The sequence below is a fragment of the Eupeodes corollae genome, chromosome 3 (genome assembly GCF_945859685.1).
Source record: "Eupeodes corollae chromosome 3, idEupCoro1.1, whole genome shotgun sequence".
Classification (NCBI taxonomy): domain Eukaryota; kingdom Metazoa; phylum Arthropoda; class Insecta; order Diptera; family Syrphidae; genus Eupeodes; species Eupeodes corollae.
This window is the reverse complement of record NC_079149.1, coordinates 66,827,283-66,846,562: the sequence shown is the minus strand read 5'-3', so window position 1 is coordinate 66,846,562 and position 19,280 is coordinate 66,827,283. Positions and strand designations below refer to the sequence as shown.

At 36.1% G+C, this 19,280-nt stretch overlaps 2 protein-coding genes across 2 annotated transcripts; both read left to right on the top strand.

The window, feature by feature from the left end:
- The first annotated feature begins 1,275 nt into the window (after window positions 1–1,275).
- On the top strand, window positions 1,276–8,888 carry LOC129951547 (replication factor C subunit 1). The gene is made up of 4 exons (XM_056063756.1): window positions 1,276–2,325; window positions 6,396–7,570; window positions 7,691–7,842; window positions 7,912–8,888. Exons 1-4 carry the CDS (start codon window positions 1,374–1,376, stop codon window positions 8,666–8,668), a joined length of 3,036 nt encoding a protein of 1,011 aa, XP_055919731.1. The 5' UTR covers window positions 1,276–1,373; the 3' UTR covers window positions 8,669–8,888.
- A 3,476-nt stretch (window positions 8,889–12,364) lies between these two features.
- On the top strand, window positions 12,365–17,980 carry LOC129950523 (uncharacterized). Its single transcript, XM_056062456.1, has one exon. It carries the CDS (start codon window positions 12,365–12,367, stop codon window positions 17,978–17,980), a length of 5,616 nt encoding a protein of 1,871 aa, XP_055918431.1.
- Window positions 17,981–19,280: the final 1,300 nt, after the last annotated feature.

Here is a 19,280-nt window from a genome sequence, read left to right as displayed (position 1 = left end):
TAAGATACAATTTTCTGTATTAATAAGCTTTTCAGTATTAAAGGCATTACAAATTCCGAGTTACTTAAATTCATCCATAAAACGAGTTAATAAATAAGACTGATATTGAATTACGATTGCACAATCTACCATTCATAAGTTTTTAAATTCTAAATTGCTATCGATGATTTGTTAGACTGACTTTTTAATGGGGTTTACTGCGTTGTACATAACATGTAATTTGGGTCTGCCAAACCTGTTATTCTGGTATACATTTTCTGTTATGAACCATACAAGATTTTCACTATACATATATCTTTTATAAATAGTATTCAACTGTATTACAATTTTTATTTAAATTCTGTTAAAAAACTTTAAAAATCAAATCATTGTCAAATCAGTTCTGCTCTGATAACCAACTGTATATAAAACCTTTACTAATATCATCGTTGTGCTCTACGGGATGGCACCTAGTAGCTAAGGTGACATTAGATCGTGCAGTGTTTTTTGACGTAAGCTTTTTATACAAAGCTCAATGAAAATACTATGTATGCCATACACAAAAATGACACGTTACTTCTTAATATTTATACGAATTATGAAAGTTCTTTTTGATTTATATTGGATTTACACTTTTACTTGCTAACTGCTATAACTTGTTGACTACTATCGCAAACTTAGGTTTTCTTGTCAAAACTTAATTATTTTATGTGTTTTAAATAAAAAATACGATAAAAAACTTTGAAATAGTAACAAAAATGTGAAAATACGTTTGGTTAAACAGAAAATATTGCGGCTATAATTTAGACTTGATGTTTCTCCGTCCTCTTAAATCATAGTTATACTTAATAATTTAATAATGTTTTATTAATTTGTTTCCAGAAATCAAATGCAGATATGTACATATGACAGCATATAATAAATGCTAGTTTGTTCAAAGTTAATCATCTTTAACTCATAATTCTAGTGCCTTTAATATGAAATGCACTTTTAAACCAACATTTGAATAAATTAAGATTCAAGTTTGCACAGTTTATTATGGACTAACCTAGTCAGCTCATTGCTCTAACTTAACAACTATTTTTGTTTGCCAAAATTGAAAACTTATATTATCGTACGCAAAAAATAAGTAAATCTCTATTATATTTTGAAAAGAATTCCCGTCTTTTATTTTTGCACAAAGTTATTTTGTAGTTATTACTAAACAAACATTCTTCTTGAAACCTGACATTTAAAAATTGAAGGAGACATTTTGTAAACGAACAGGCCTGCTAAAATCAATTACATACGTTCTTTTACGATCTACTTTGAATTAAACAAACAAATTTGGCGGCGACAGATAAGGTTTGGTTTTGCAAATAAATTTTAAGCAATATATTTTAAAATTCGGAAACATGCAACGAGGTATTCAATCCTATTTCAATAAAGTTTCTACGAAAAAAACTGAACCTACTACATCAACCACCAAGAGAAAGGCTCTTGTCATATCCAGCGATGAAGAAAAAAGTCCAACCAAATCTTCCAACTCCACACCGAATAAAAAACAGAAAATTTCAAAAACGTCCGAGCAATTCAAATCAAAAGATGCCCAAGCAAAACCAGGAAAATCTCTTAAGCCCGCTGATGTCTTAGCTTTGTTTGGTGGTGAAACTACTCGCGAAACTAAGAAGCAACCCAAATCAAGTAACAAAGGCAATAGCAGCGTCGAAGACACTAGTCCTCCAAAAAGTACATCACAAATATCAAAATCTATCTCGCCCGTCGACGTCGCTTCTAATCATAAACACGATGTCGATAATATAACCACTAAGGCAAGTTCCAAAAAGCCAGCTTTGTCACAGCTTATTAACGAAATTGATAAACCAGACAAAGTATCAATACAGAAAAAGAAACTAACAGAGGATAATCCGAAGGAGTCAGAGTCTCCTGGAATTGAGGAGACATCAACATCAAAGCAAAGGTCTCGAATTAAAACTGAAGATGAAGACAAACATGAGAAAAAATCTGCTCCAAATAAGCAATTGAACCGATCCATTAAGAAGGAGAACTCTTCGAATTCATCGGAAATAAATACGTCTTTCAAGGAGAGTAAACAATCGGAATTAGAATCTAGTATTCTTTCTGATGAGGAGAGGTTTGAGCGTAAACGTATGGCTGCGGTTCTTTACCAGAAATATAAAAACAGGCAGTCTGTGATCAACCCTGGCAGTAAGGAAATTCCAAAAGGAAAACCAAATTGCCTATCAGGATTATCGTTTCTTGTTACCGGAATTCTTGAATCTATCGAACGCGACGAGGCTAATTCAATTATTAAGGAACTTGGAGGAAAAGTTTCTTCCACTGTCGGTATGTTTGTTTGTTTTGGCTTTTCTTTTAGTATTAATATTGAATATGTGCATAAATTTGGACAATTCATTGTTTTTGTTACAGCAAAGTCAGATTATTAGACTTAGTTATGCCTGTCCCAAAACATTAAAACATTTTTGCTAATGTTATGAAAAACTAACCCCGAAGTGTAAAATCCAGTATTTCCTTCTTGAAAAGTCCAATTTTGAATCCTTAAGCATATTTTTTGTGTTCTTTAGATAGAATCACAGAAGTTATACAACTCTTTAAAAAGAACACATAAAAGTAATCCAATACTTATTATTATTATTTATTAACATAAAATTACAAATCCTATGCTAATAGAAAAGAGCTCTAGCTAAAAAAGCTTGCCACTCTAATATAACTTATTAGTTAATTATATTATCAAATTACTCATATGAAGGTATATAATATAAGCCAAGTATATGTGGCATGTTCAAGTTGTTGCATGATGGGCAGAGAGGTGGACTTTCTTTCCTTAATAGTTGTTGGTGAGTTAAGATACTGTGTCCTAAGCGAAGGCGAATAAAGTTTGATATTGTTGTACTGGTGAGTGATGATGAGTAGATTGGAGCGGATCGGTCAGTGTTTAAAATTGCATAATGATTTTCGTAGCTATTACAGTTGAGAATTTTGTTCTTATTAAGTAATTGATCGATATATCTTTGAATGTCGTTCTTTGAAAATGTATCGAAAGTAAATACAGGTGCTTCGTTACAGAGTTTTCAAAATTTGTCTGCATATTAGTTGCCTTTTATACTGGATACCCACATTAATCTTAAAATCAAATCTTTTATATTTTTAATTATTTTGTTGTTGTTGTTCATATTAAGGATTGATTTGAGCACCTATAGACTGTCGGAGCAAATTACTGCTTTAGAAGTGGATTGCAGGACAGTTTTTAGGAGCTCCAAAAATGGTTAGTGCTTCAGAAGTGAAGATTCATGAGGATTCCCATAAAATACCAGCTTTTAACAGAGTTCCGTCTTCTTGAGTTACTGCAAACGAGGTATTTAAAGTTTTTAAGAAGCTTTATTGTAGCTGAATTTATATAGTAAGTTTTTTCGTTTAACTAGATTGCACAATTTACAGAGAAATGGTATTTTCTACCTTACTACTGAAAAACTTATAACATTTATACAATAATAATATCACAAATGCAAGAAGTTTTTAGAAGGAAAAGCTACATAAAAAACCTTCATTTTATTTAAATATAAGTATATTTCCGTAAGAAGAGAGAAGAGAGAAATGGGTTCGTGTGAATCACAAAAAAGATGTTGTTTACATAACAGATAATAAAAATAAAAACATAATTATGTTTATCACAGTTATGTATATAACAAAAATAAATAATTGAACAAATAAATAAATAACAAAAATAAATAATTAACACTAAGTAAACAAATAAAAAGATAAATAAATAAATAGATAAATAAATTAGTAAATAAATAAATAAATAACTAAATAAATAAATAAACAAATACAAAACAAATAAACAATAAACAAGTAAATAGAAAAATTACAACACCTTAATTAGATAAATTTAATATTAAGTTGTTGTCAGAGCAACTGCACAATATTTTATATCGATCATATAATTTTGAGATTCGAAATGCAACTTTTTCAATTTTTGCTTCTTGGTGCAGATCCTCCGTAGAATAATGCCAGGGATGATTGAGCATCATTTTTAAAATTTTATTTTGCATAATTTGCAGATGACTTTTAGCACATGTTACCCATACAGGAGAACCATATAGCATTATACTTTGAAATATTACTTTGTATAATACAATTTGTTTTCAACACTCTATTTGGATCTACGATTTATAAATGGATATAGAGTTTTTATCGCCATATTAAGTTTATTTAGTGTTTCTTGAATATGCAAACTAAATGTAACGTTTTGTCCAGGTGCACCCCAAGATACTTAGCGCTCGATTTCCATTCAGTTTGAACCCCATTCAACTGAAGCCTATTGCTTAGAAGGAAACAGGCTTTTCTGTTTCTAGTGAAAAAGAGGGCCTGTGTCTTGGAAGCGTATAATTTTATTTTCCAATCATTGCAATATGATTGCACTGAGAACAAAGCAGATTGTTTCGATTAAGAAACCCATTGTATCTGTTGTATAAATGCAGGTATCATCCGCGAAAATTGCAGTTTTACAGTTATGGGGTTTCGGAAAATCATGTGTGTATATAATATACAATAAGGGGTCAAGAACGGATCCTTGAGGTACACCTGCAACAATTTCAAGTACATCGGAATACGAATTATTAACGGAGACTTTGAAAGTGCGTTTTGTTAGGAAGGATAAAATCATTTTTACAAGATAGATTGGAAAATTTAAAACAAGAAGTTTGTGAATGAGTCCTTCGTGCCACACGGAGTCAAATGCTTTTTCGACATCAAGAAAGACAATTCCCGTATTTTTCTTCTATAGTAAGGTTGTGTTTAATATCTTTCGTTATTCTGTCAACCTGTTGCACAGTACTATGATGTCTCCTAAAACCAAACTGTTCCTGTGGCAGGCTATCAAACTGTTCCACATGTTGTAATAGTTTGCTTTTTATTATTTTTCCAAGCACTTACTTAAAGAGCTTAATAAACTAATTGGCCTGTAGCTAGAAGGCAGGCAAGCATTTTTGCCCGGCTTAAAGATTGGGATAACTTTTGCCGCTTTCCAAGTATCCTATTTTGAAACATGCATTGAAAAGCACAGTTAAAAATTGTATACCTTTTTTAGGAAGATTTTTTAGAAATACATTTTTTAACTCATCAAATCCTGGTGATTTGGTATTTTTAAGAGTTCGTAATATATCTTTTAAATCATCAGTGGATATAATATCATCAGTAAAATCAATGGTACTAGTATTAAGCCTTTGTATTGATTGCGAAACGTTGTTTTCAATATAACTGTTTATAGTTAAATTGCTTGCAACTAAGTGGTTAGCACAGATTTCAATTGCTAAAGCAGCTCCTTTTTCTTCGTTTGAAAGCAATACTGTATAACCTATTTTAAAGGATGGAATGCGAACTTTCCAGAAAAGTTTACTCCCTTTATCTAAGTCTTGAAGCTTATAGTTCCAAGATTGATTTCGGAAATCGGCAAGCAATATTTTTATAATTACGTTTAAGGTTTTCATTTCAGAGAAGTAAAATTGATCTCTTGACCTCATCCATAAAGTTCTATATTTATTTCTAATTTTTATGGTTTCTACTATTTGAGGTGGTAATGCGTTATCATTGTTCCGGAGATAATTTTTTTTTGGAACAGATTGCTCAAAGCTTTCAAGTACAGAGTTCACAGACTCTAGCTAGACTAGCAAATGATTTGAACAAAGATTATTTACAACGTTGGGTTGGGTAAAAAGCTCGGTGTTAGTTAGGAATAAATCCAGAGTGGAGGGATAAGTTCGATTATTTGGGTGAATGCAGGTGGGGTGAGGTGGGTATAAAATGTTAAACGGATGCCTTGAATTCAAATCTGACAATAAATTGCCCCAAGCATTTGCCCTACTACAAGCCCAATTCCTATGTCTACAGTTGAAATCTCCACCAATAAGAAAAATATCATTTATCGTTATAAATTTACGGAGATCATTTTTAAAGTCATACCTTTTGAGTCGATATCTTTATCAATGACTGAGTCCTTGGATAATAGAAGCTTTGACAGAATTTTTAACAGGCTTTCTGATTGACGCTGTTAGAAGTAGGAAGTCCAGCCTCTGCCATGATGTTGTTTATTCTTGGAGTCCGATAGGCGTTGATACTTTTTCAATCCAATACTTATCTGGAATGGGTTTATTGCACATTTAGTCTACAGGTAGTTGCCTAACTATTTGCAACTTTTTAGCAGACATGCGTCTAATAAACGAAATCTCTATATTTTTATATTTTGTTACAATCGTATTTTCTTTATAACCATTCATTAAATATTATGCTACTCAATCTATAGCTGTCAATATTGTCTTGTTCAACAATACTATTCCTTTGAATGTAGACTTTTGATGAAAGTTAAGTTTATAATAAAATGGTCATTATCTTTATAGGTAAACGACTTAATTACATTATTGCTGGTGAAGAAGCTGGTCCAAAAAAACTTGCAGATGCCGAAGCTCTTGGAATCCCTCTTTTGAATGTTGATGAATTTTTTAATTTGATAAGAGAAAAATCCGGTGAAAAAGTCAAATCGGAAAAAGATGTAACTGAATCCAAAACATCAGACAAAACGAAGAAAACTCCGACTAAGCGCAAACATGATGAATTAAAAATAAGCCCAGTAAAGATCAAGAAGGAATCGGAGGTTGTCGAGAGTAAAGTTTCAGCAAATATTAAGAAAACAAATACAGCTTCGAGTGAAATTAAAATAGAAGATAAAACCAGTGTCAAGAAGGAGGAAATTGTGGAAGCTAAACCTGAAGCAAAAGTTGTTTCCGAAAACAATATTGCATGGGTAGATAAATATAAACCGACTTCTGTTAAACTTATAATTGGTCAACAAGGACCGGCAAGCAATTGCTCGAAGCTTATAAATTGGTTAACCAAATGGCATACGAATCATAGTGGTTCTGGTGCAAAAAAATTGCAAAAACCAAACCCATGGGCTAAAAACGATGATGGGAGTTATTATAAAGCAGCTCTACTTTCTGGACCTCCAGGAGTAGGTAAAACGACTACTGCTACTCTAGTTTGTAAAGAACTTGGGTTTGATATCATAGAGTTCAACGCATCAGACACACGCAGTAAGCGGCTTCTTAAAGAAGAAGTGTCTGAACTTTTGTCGAACAAATCTTTGCATGGTTATTTTTCTGGAAATACTAATGTTGTATCCAAGAAACATGTCCTCATAATGGATGAAGTTGATGGAATGGCAGGCAATGAAGATCGAGGAGGCATTCAAGAACTGATATTACTTATCAAAGAAGCACATGTACCTATAATTTGCATGTGCAATGATCGTAACCATCAAAAAATGCGTTCACTCGTAAATTACTGCTATGATTTGAGGTTTAATAGACCGCGCTTGGAACAAATTAAAGGTTTTATGAGGAGCATTTGTTTTAAAGAGAAGATCAAGATAAGCCCAGAGAAAATTGATGAGATTATTCTAGCAACTAACAATGATATTCGACAGTCAGTGAATCATATTTGTTTGTTAAGTTCAGGGGAAAATATAGAAAATAAAACCAAGGACGCAAGAACTGCACAAAAAGATCTTAAAATGGTAAAGCGTTGTTTATTGTATTGTCATTATTCAGTTATTCTTTTCTGAAACAACAAAATATCTTAGGACAAATAATATAGAATTCATTTTTGAAATATTTTCTTTTTTTTGTAACTTCAGGGTCCATGGGAGGTTGTACGTAAAGTTTTCTCGGCGGAAGAGCATAAAACAATGTCTTTGGCAGATAAAGCAGATCTCTTCTTCCACGACTACAGCATGGCGCCTCTTTTTGTTCAACAAAACTATCTGGCGGTATCACCTAGTGGTCCAAAGTAATTATCTTTAAAGTTTTAGAAATAATATACAAGTAATACATTTTTCTTATTTATTTTTTGTTTTAGGTCAGAAGTCCTTAAAAAAGTTGCATTGACTGCTGATGCATTATCCTTAGGGGATATGGTTGACAGACGGATAAGAACAAATTCAGCATGGACTTTATTACCAGTGCAAGCTGTATTAAGCTCTGTTCTGCCAGGCGATTATATGGAAGGTCATTTCACCGGACAGATAAACTTTCCTGGCTGGTTGGGAAAATATTCCAGAAGCAATAAACGCAGCCGACTAGCTCAGGAGATTCATGATCACACAAGAATTCGAACATCTGGTTCTCGCCTTTCTATTCGCATGGACTACGCACCATTTCTTCTGTCGAATATTGTGCGGCCATTGAGGGATCTTGGATTAGAGGGTGTCGAAGAGAGTTTGAAAGTACTTCAAGAATATCGACTTTTAAGAGAGGATATAGATTCGCTTATCGAACTAACTACATGGCCGGGAAAAAAGAGCGTTATGGATGCCGTTGACGGCCGAGTAAAGGCAGCTCTGACAAGATCATACAACAAAGAAATTCTCCCCTATTCATATTCCGCAGTAACAAGTGTCAAAAAGAAAAAAGCTGATAATGAGGATGATATGTTGGGAGTGCTGGATACAGAAGAAGGTGAAACGGTAGCAGTTGAATCTGAAGAAGAAGACAATAGTCTAGATAATGATAATCTCATCAAAGCCAAGAAAAAGCCTACTCCATCGACATCTAAATCATCTAAGAAGACAAATGTTCCTACAAAACCAAAGACTGCAGGAAAGTCGAAAAAATAATTTAAGAATTTATGAGACACCTATTCTTGATTTTAAATCAATCTAGGCGTTCTTAAAGTTACACTTGTTCAAATTACAGTTAATCAACCTATTATTCTTATATAAATATGTATGTTTTTTGTTTCCCAAAAGCAACCGCTTGATTATTTTTCTTTTTACTTACTATTTACCAATTAAAGCAGTTAATATCAACGAAAACAATTGTATTTTTTTGTTAGAAAATGGCATTCCACTGTTTGACTTAAAAATTAGTTAATATTAACCTTAGGTTAGGTTAGGTTAAAGTGGCTGCCCAGTGTCCAAGATGGAAACGGACACACTTAGGCGAGTTTAATGGCTCATTGTGATACCTCATATGTTTTTCAACAGAATGGAGTTGCTTTCCATACAGCAAAATTTACAATAGAGTAGTTGTCTGCAGCCCTGATCTGTCTTCAGTTGAAACCGTTCGTCATGTCGAACTCTTGAATACCTAAACATTAACATTGTGTGAATTTTGTTGGCGCCGAAGAATATCAAAACTAGTAGCAATAATACCACCATGCTTTGAAGTAGTAACAAAGCCAAATTTCAAAAAATTTAAATCCGTTTACAAAATTATTTTGCACTTAAAAAAAAATACCTATTGTTACGTGTTTGCACTCATTAACCGTTTAACCCATTTTTGCCTCAATACTCACAATTCGAATTATGTCGAATGTCATCAGCGTATGCTAGTAATTAGACAGACTTTTGAAAGAAAGTGCCTCTGACGTGTGAGTTCTGCACTATTCTTTCAAGCACGATGTTAAAAAAATTACATGACAGCGCATCACCTTGTCTAAAACCTTTTTTGACATCGAAAGGTTCTGTTATGAAGCAGCGTGAATTCTCCATGGTCATCCTGCACAAACGGACGAGTTTGGCAGTGATGCCAAAACTTGACATGGCTTTATGCAGCTCGACCCTGAAGATGCTGTCATATGCGGCCTTGAAATCGATGAAAATATGGTGAGTGTCGATTTGGTGTTCTTGGGTTTTTTCCAGGATCTGCCGTTATGGGGTATTTGATCAACTGTGGACTTTTCTGGTCTAAAATCACATTGACGATGGGCTTTAGACGTTTGCATATTACGGCAGAGAAGATTTTATAGGCGATGTTAAGTAGACTGATTCCTCTATATTTGGTGTAGGTATTTTAGAGGGTCTCCTTTTTTCAGGATCGGAAAAACAATACTGACCTTCCATTCATCGGGCATGCTTTCATCCGACCATATTTTACAGATAAGTTGGTGCATGCCCCTAACCAACTTATCTCCATCAGCTTTAAGGAGCTCGGCATTCAAGCCATCTGTTCCAGCGGCTTTATTAGACTTCAGCTTAGATATGGCAATCTTTACATCGTATAAGTCGGGAGAACGGGATTGTTGGCTTTCGTCGTCTATGTTAAATGGATCATCCTGCCTGACAGCGGAATCCGGTTTGTCGTTACCGTTATTGAGTCTGCAGAAATGGTCCTTCCATATCCTCAGCATTGACTGCAGTTCTACTATGATGTTTTCACTTTCGTCTTTGCAGCCTTTGGTTCTAGGTTTATGTACCTGTGAATATCGTTTCACCTATTCATACAACTTTCGAACTTCATTCCTGCTTTTAAACCTCTCAACATATTTTCATGCTCTTTCTTTTTCCTTGTGAGAAGTCGGTGTTCCTCTCGCCTCTTCTGCTCATAGAGCTCATGAGCAGCTCTCGTCCTTTTATGCAGCGTCCTTTTTATAAAGCTGTTTTTTTTTTTGCAAAAAAACGTTGTCTTTTGTGTTTGATTACTGGACAAACACAACATGTTTTGGTTTGAAGAAATATTCCTCCATGTCATAGATATATAGATTTTTAATAATATATTGCTTAAACTTTTTAAAAATATAAAAATGGGAATTAATGATACAAAGTAGACTTCCTATTATAATGCTATTTCATCCTGGAAAAAATAATAGAAACAAAATTAGAATAGTGCTCTTTTTAGCGAGAAAGTAACTTAACGGTAAAAGTATTTCAAATTTGTTGAGTATTTTGTAGTGGCACACTTATTATTAATAGCTACCTCCACTGTTCGCCCCATCGAATTCACCAATTCGGCACGTGTCTCTACAGGTATGGAGTACCATTCCCTTTGAATTTTCGACCACAACTCGTTATTTCTTTTTGGTTTAACAGTCTCCGATCCTTCGCTGCCCTATAAGTCTTCAATTGGTTTTAGGCCGGGGGATTGTGATGGCCATTCCATAATATTGTTTTTGTTTTTTTGTAAGTATTGTAAGTGTACTTCGGTTCATTATCCTGCATGAAATCTCATTTGATTGGCACCTCCTCTTCAGTTAATATTAGCATACCTGAATTAAAGATGTGGACATAACCACATCCTTGATCCAAAATATTGGACCTACACCAGATGCTGAAAAGTACCCTAAAATTATTATATTCCCACCACCGTGCTTCACTGTCTTTCTCTGTGTTATGTTTTAAGTTAAACTTCTTGTCTTTTGGGCTTCTCACATACATTTTTCCATTGGACGTAATAAAAACGTTATTCCAATAAGAACAGTGTAATCAGAGATGGCAGAAATGCGTTTTTTTGTGATTTACTACATTTGCTACATAAATGAGGTAGTTAATGTAATTAAATGTAGTTAACGTAGTTAAATGTAGCAGACGTAGAGGTAGACGTCAAAACGTAGTTTGAAATGTCCATTCAACTACCAAATTGACAAATTGCATCTAAAAGATAACTGTGTAAGTGTGAAAAACTAAATCTCGTTTAATTTGCTTTTTTCTTTCATAAAACTTCGAATTACTGGATTTAGTTCATTTACGCAAGATATTTGGTTCTTATGTATAGTTCAGTGTTTTTCACTCATTAATCGTTACTTATTCACTCGTTTTTTTAATTCTTTTTGAAATTTAACGTTTTTTGTGAAGGTAGCACACGTAACAAATGTAGGGTAGTTAATGAAACAAATCAAACGTGTAGTTTATCTAATTAACTACAAGTAGTTTACCGAGTAGATTACCTCACGTAATCTACTCTGCCATCTCTAGGTGTAATTGTTTGTTTGTAAAGGGAAGTCTTTGTATAATATTTTTCTTAATTAAAAAATGTGCACTTTTCGTGGACTCTACCAGAAAGACTTGCTTCTATAAGTTGGTTTCTTATTGTTCCAGCTATCACTGATCCGTTTTTGAGTTGTCCTAAAGAAAGAAATGGTTTCTTCTTACATTGTTGGGGAAAATTCCAGTAACCCACACTACGATGGCTTGTGTGGACGCGGCAAGGAAGAGACCAACTGAAGGAGAGAGGACAGTCCGATTTTGAACTCGAACAAGGACGGTCCCGACAGTTACAGTCCATTTTCGAAAACAATTAACAGCATTATTTGCTGATAGAAAATTTAATCTAATAGTTACTCAGTTAGCTAACAGAGAAATAAACTAATTTAACAACGCTTTTAATTAAGTAAAAACAAATTTGTATGCAAAAATATCTAAGTTTCGTTTTTTTATTTACCAATAAACCTCAGAAGTAATTTGGTTCTGTCTTCACATTTTGTGTTTTGAATTTTAATTTTAACATTCGTGCGTGATCCTTCGAGCCACATAGATCCAACTCTTTGGATGTGGTTATTGTTTTCCTAAACAAAAATAATAATAATTATCTCTGAAATGTCGTCGCCGGTACGTAAAAGCCAACGTAAAAATAAAGGCTGCTTGCCATCGCGCCTAAGAGACCACGAAATCACAAAAAAACCAACCCCTAAAGTGCAAAAAAGATCGTCATCGTTGATTACATGCCTTGGTTTCAGTGACGCCAAAGACTCGACAAAAAATCCCAGTGGCGACGTTAATGCAGCTGCCAAGGGACGGCCATCAACATCACAAGGATTGATCCAGAATCATACCAATGCAATTGGCTTGTACGACAAACAGGCATATGCAGACGAAGACGGGGACAGACAACTACAGTCACTTATACATACGCCCCACTTCCGCGACATGGAAGTATATAACAAAAGAAGGACACCAAGAGAAACGACGACGAAGAAAAGAACAACCTGCTTCAGCATGAACGATATGGATACTGTGCGAGAGAGACGACATCTTGACTTGGAAAGTGACTTCCAAAGAATTGACAACTGGCGTAAATCCACAATGTTCCAAGAAGACAAACAAAGCTTCGACTCTGGTTCCAGAATATTCGAATTGGAAAACAAAATTAAAAATTTAACTGACAAGCTTAATAAAGCAACCATGCGAAATAATTTGCCTACAAGAAATTATATTCAAGAAGTTCCCGAATCACACGAAGATGAAAGCAGACCATCTTACCTGGATTTGATGACAACATTCATGGCCAGACAATCGAAGATGGATTTGCCAAAATTCGATGGCCATAATCCAGAAGAGTGGCCGCTCTTCAAGAATGAATACTTCCGCACGACCAAAATTGGAAAATTCACTTCTGGAGAAAATGTTACCAGGCTCCGTACTGCTTTAAAAGACAAAGCACTTGAGACAGTGAGCTCGTTGTTGATTCTGCCCAACAGTGCAGAAAAAGTGATGTCTATTTTGGAACGGAAGTATGGGCGGCCAGATGTTATCATCAAATCATTAATCGCCAAGACAACATACATTGACTCCCCCAAAGAGGATAACCCGTCATCGATTGTTAATTTTGCTACAGCCGTTGAAAACCTGACCGTCATGATTGAGTTGTTGGACAGACCTGAATATCTTGCGAATCCTCAACTTATTGAAGAACTAGAAAGAAAACTTCCACCTATGCTTCACATCTTATGGTCTGACTCAATTTATGATTTACAAAGATATAATCTCCGAGATTTTTCAAACTGGCTTGATCGGAAATCTCAGGCAGCTTCGCTTCGGGTTTTTGCAGATAAATTACCGGCAACAGGAGCAAAACTGAGACGACGAACCGGGCGAGTCAACACTGTGACATTAAAAAAGGATGACGAAGCGAAATGCATCATCTGCTCTTCAAATTGCAAAAATGTACCAAGCTGCAAGAAGTTCCAGGAGATGACAATTGATAACCGATGGAAATCTGTGACCAAAGCAGGACTTTGCTTTTCATGTCTGAAGAAAAACCATTCGACATTTGATTGCCGCGAGAAGACACAGTGCAAGGTGAGTAATTGCAAAAGATATCACAATTCTTTGTTACATTCAGACAGAAGAGCACCTTCGAATGACGCAATCATCAGAAACCCTGTCGAGCTATGTGCCAACAGCTATTCAACAGACATCTCAACTAAACTTCGTATTTTGCCAATCTACATACAACACAATGACGTCTCAGTCAGAACACTGGCTATCCTCGATCCAGGAGCAACTTTGACGCTCATAAGAAGTGACATAGCTGAGCTTTTAAAAGTAAAAGGAGTTTCCTCGCCACTCTCTATTAAATGGTATAATGGTGACTTAGCTGAGGAAGCTGACTCAATTTGCTTTTCGACAATGATCCAAGGTACTCACAAGGGATCTAAATCATACCACCTCAGAGACGTCAGGACAGTCAAGAAGCTTCCACTGGTTCATCAATCAATCAACAGAGATTCGCTGGTGAAGAAATGGCCGTACCTACAAAATATTGACTTCGAAAGCTATAGTGGACAACCGACAGTTCTTATTGGAGAAAATAATGCCCTTTTGACCTCCACTCGGCAGTTGATCCATGACAAGTGGAACTCTCCAATTGCAAGTAAGACATGGCTAGGATGGACAATCAGTGGAAACGATGGATCAATTCGACACCCAATGAACCAAATCTTTAATGTCAATTTTGCTGCTAAGCCTGAAGAAGAAGAACTTCACGACCTGGTAAAATCATTTTGGGTTCTGGACAGCGTACCCATTGCTAATGACGACAGCAAGATTTCCCGAGAAGACCAACGAGCGTTGCTGATTTTAGAAAACACGACGAGGAGAACTTCTGAAAACCGTTGGGAATCGGGTCTCCTCTGGAAGCAAGACGATGTGATGTTACCTAAAGGCAGTAAGACTATGGCTTATAAACGGCTTCTGTCACTGGAGAGAAGACTGGACAAGGACGAAATTCTTAAATCCGCTTATAAAAACATAATTGTCGACTATCTCGAGAAAGGCTATCTACGAGAACTACCAATTCCGGATCATCGGAGAGGTCAATATTTCTACTTGCCACACTTTCCTGTTTTAAATGCAAATAAACCAGGAAAAGTTAGAATTGTTTTTGATGCCGCAGCGAAATGTAATGGAACCGCCCTGAATGACGTATTACTTCAAGGACCAGATCTACTAAAATCATTGCCAGGCGTACTGCTTCGATTTCGTCAAGGATCCATTGGCTTCGTCGCAGACATCAGAGAGATGTTCCACCGGGTACGAGTTCGCGAAGAGGATAGCTGTAGTCAACTTATTTTATGGCGTGGAGATGACAGAGAAGCTGATCCGAAGACCTATGAGATGACTGCAATGACATTCGGTGCAACATGTTCACCATGCACCGCTATATTTGTGAAGGATCGAAATGCTGAACATTTTATTGACGAACACCCAGACGCAGTTAAGGCCATACAAAACCACCACTACATGGACGATTATTTGGGTACAGCCAGAAACATACATGAGGCTTCATCGCTAATCAACACAATCATCAAGATACACAGCCATGGTGGATTTGAGTTGCGAAATTGGTACTCATCCTCATCAACGATTCTGAAGTTTATTCCGTCACATTTGTTGCCTGCAAGACCAAATAGACAAATTGAATTCAACAATAAAGTCCAAAGCAGCCGAGTGTTGGGAATCACATGGGACACTGAGAAAGATGTCTTCACCTTTACTACAAACTTCTGTAAAATTGACCCGAATCTATTGATTGCGACCAGAATGCCGACGAAACGTGAATGCCTTCAGATCATCATGTCAGTTTTTGACCCTTTGGGCTTTATTGCACATTTTGTTGTAGTCGGAAAGATGTTACTACAAAAAATCTGGAAGACTGCAACTGATTGGGATGACGAGCTACCAGACGAACTACACAACCTTTGGAAAGACTGGTTAAATGATTTGCAAAACATATCCATGGTGCAAATTCCTAGATGTTATTCCGACATGTTCTTAGACGCTGAACATGTAGAACTCCATTGTTTTGTAGACGCGAGCGAAGAAGCATATTCCGCAGTGGCATACGTAAGAAATTCTAACAAAAATTTAATTAATATTTCTTTCATTGCAGCCAAAGCCAAAGTTAGACCACTCAAACCCAACATGACTATACCTCGACTTGAGCTACAAGCTGCAGTCCTCGGCAGCAGACTAGTGAGTCATATTAAAAAAGAACATGAAAGAAAATTTACACGGACTGTGTTGTGGACCGATTCAGCAACCGTGTGGTATTGGATACAGTCCGAAGCTAGACGATATAAACAGTTCGTTGCAAATCGACTAAGCGAGATATCAGAGCTGACCAATGTGAAAGACTGGAGATGGCTGCCGACAAAGCTCAACGTAGCGGATGATGCGACACGAAGCGGCCTTAAAGAATTTCACCCAGACAGTCGATGGTTCCGAGGTCCCGAATTTTTATATGGTAACGAAACAACCTGGCCAATAAATAAACTCCTTCCACCTTCCGCTGCTGACGAGCTGGAATTCATCGGAATCGTTTCCCAAAAATCTTCCATCCCTCAATATGAGCTGCCAGACGTGACGAGATTTTCTAATTGGTCCAGACTTATACGAGCAACAGCCTGGATGTTACGATATGTTCGGAATTGTAACCGAAGACGACCAAGACTTCAAGGAGAACTTACCGTAGAAGAGGTTCTTGACGCTGAAATACTTTGGATAAGACAATCTCAACGCAAAACATTTGGAAAAGAATACGGAAGACTACTCGCAAACCAAAAACTTGACAGAACCAGTAAGTTGTACTTACTCTCACCATCAATATCGAACAATGGGACAATTGTTTTAGATGGAAGACTTCGCAACCTAGACGAAAGAGAGAGCTGTTATAAATTTCCCTTTATATTGCACGGACATGATACGTATACAAGACTCCTTGTACGATATTATCATGTACGAGCCAATCACATCGGCCACGAAAGTGTGTTGAACGAATTACACCAGAAGTATTGGATTGTCAAAGTTCGACCAACTTTAAAATATGTTAAGAAGAAGTGCAACAAATGCAAGCTGCTGAATTCGAAGCCAAGAACGACACTGATGGGGCAACTTCCTTCAGCCAGAGTGACAGCAGGAATGCCACCGTTTTGCTTCACCGGAATAGATTATTTTGGTCCCATTATGGTCAAAGTCGGACGACGTCATGAAAAGAGGTATGGTGTCCTCTTCACTTGCTTGACAATCCGTGCCATTCATTTGGAGATAGCCACTAATCTCTCCACTGATGCATTCATCATGGCACTACGACGCTTCGTATCTAGAAGAGGATGTCCCCGAGAAGTGTTTTCCGACAATGGGACCAATTTTCGTGGAGCGGACAAGGAGCTTCGGGTGAGTCTTTGTAAACTAAACCAGGACAAAATTAAAACATTTATGACAACTCACCATATTAAATGGAATTTTATTCCGCCAGCATCGCCACATATGGGTGGTTGCTGGGAACGCCTGGTGCGTTCGGTTAAGACAACACTCAAGATAATTTTGAAGGAATATTTTCCGACCGATGAACTTCTATACACACTGATGACGGAAATAGAAGGGATTATAAATTCCAGACCATTGGTTGACGTGCCCACAGACCCAGATGAACCAGAGGCGCTTACACCAAACCATTTCCTTTTGGGAAGATCTTCTGCTTCTGCACCTATTGGTGTATTCGATAAAAACGACCTTCTCCTTCGAAAACATTGGAGGGCTTCGCAACATTTGGCAGACAGCTTTTGGAGAAGATGGAGACAAGAATATTTACCAACGCTCAACAGACGTACCAAATGGCTACAAAAGGGTGAAGGAGTCAAAGTTGGAGACATGGTATTCATCGTAGACAGCAACTCAGTTCGTGGATCCTGGCCGAAAGGTGTAGTGACGCAAGTATTTCCTGGTGAAGATGGTGTGGTGAGAGTCGTTGAGGTTCGAACTGCATCAGGAACTTATCGACGACCAATAGCTAAATTGTGTGTCTTCAATTTTGATCAGAATGGTATTGAAGATACTCCGGACTCCAATACCGCCGGGGAGGATGTTGGGGAAAATTCCAGTAACCCACACTACGATGGCTTGTGTGGACGCGGCAAGGAAGAGACCAACTGAAGGAGAGAGGACAGTCCGATTTTGAACTCGAACAAGGACGGTCCCGACAGTTACAGTCCATTTTCGAAAACAATTAACAGCATTATTTGCTGATAGAAAATTTAATCTAATAGTTACTCAGTTAGCTAACAGAGAAATAAACTAATTTAACAACGCTTTTAATTAAGTAAAAACAAATTTGTATGCAAAAATATCTAAGTTTCGTTTTTTTATTTACCAATAAACCTCAGAAGTAATTTGGTTCTGTCTTCACATTTTGTGTTTTGAATTTTAATTTTAACATACATATTCTTACCTATAGTGTATCAAAACGCGAAAAGTTCATCTTGTTTCTTTTTTAGGCGTGAATGTAAAGTTTTAAATACTTTTTTCTTCGAATAGTTAAGTGTTTTTGCAATTTCAACCATCAATTCTTCAGATTGTCCTACTTTTTTCATCGCTTCACGTTCAAAATGAGTACAATGTAATTCACGACCCATACTTATTAAAATTATAGACGACTTTAAAAAAATTTAGTTAGTATCAAAAATAAAATATCTGACAAACTAATAAACAAACTCAAAAACCCTATTTGCATAAATTATAAACTGACCCTTAAGTTAGAATAACAGATTTTTTCCAGGGGCCTGATTATGAGGTTCGCGGCGGATCGTTTTCAATTCGACCTTCCAAATTCGACTCGCTTCGTATTTCCTTATTAACGAACTCGCGGCGAAGCGAAACTAGTTCTTCCTATATTCCAGTGATTTGACACTTTGGTTTGACTTTTTCTCTCTATATTCCAGTGATTTGACACTTTTGGTTTGACAGCTTTCCACAAATTTTGTTTTGATTGAATTTGTGAAATTTGCGGTGATTTATTTAATAAACAATATTAAAATTAAAAAATGGAATCAATTATGGTGTATATTTATTCTGAAAGTGAGGAATCCTTAAGATTACAGGTGTCCAGGAGACTACTAAGGAGCAAATCTTCTCCTCTGGATCTCCTCTGGAATAAAGCTAACTCACATTTTTAAATTAAAATAAAAAAATAATCCACGAAATCGAACATTGAATAATAATAAACATTCTTTCGCCTGTGAATCCGCCAAAAAAAAGCTATCGGATTCAACTCGCAAGCAAACATTATGACATTTCAAACTCGCCTTCGAATTCGTTAATTGGTCGAATTCAAAACGAAGAAGGCGAAAGCGAAAGCAATAATTGAAAAATGGCAAACTCGCTAGCAAAACGATTCGCCGCGAACCTCATAATCAGGCCCCAGGCAAAATCATCTGGCCTCAAACTCAAACATTAA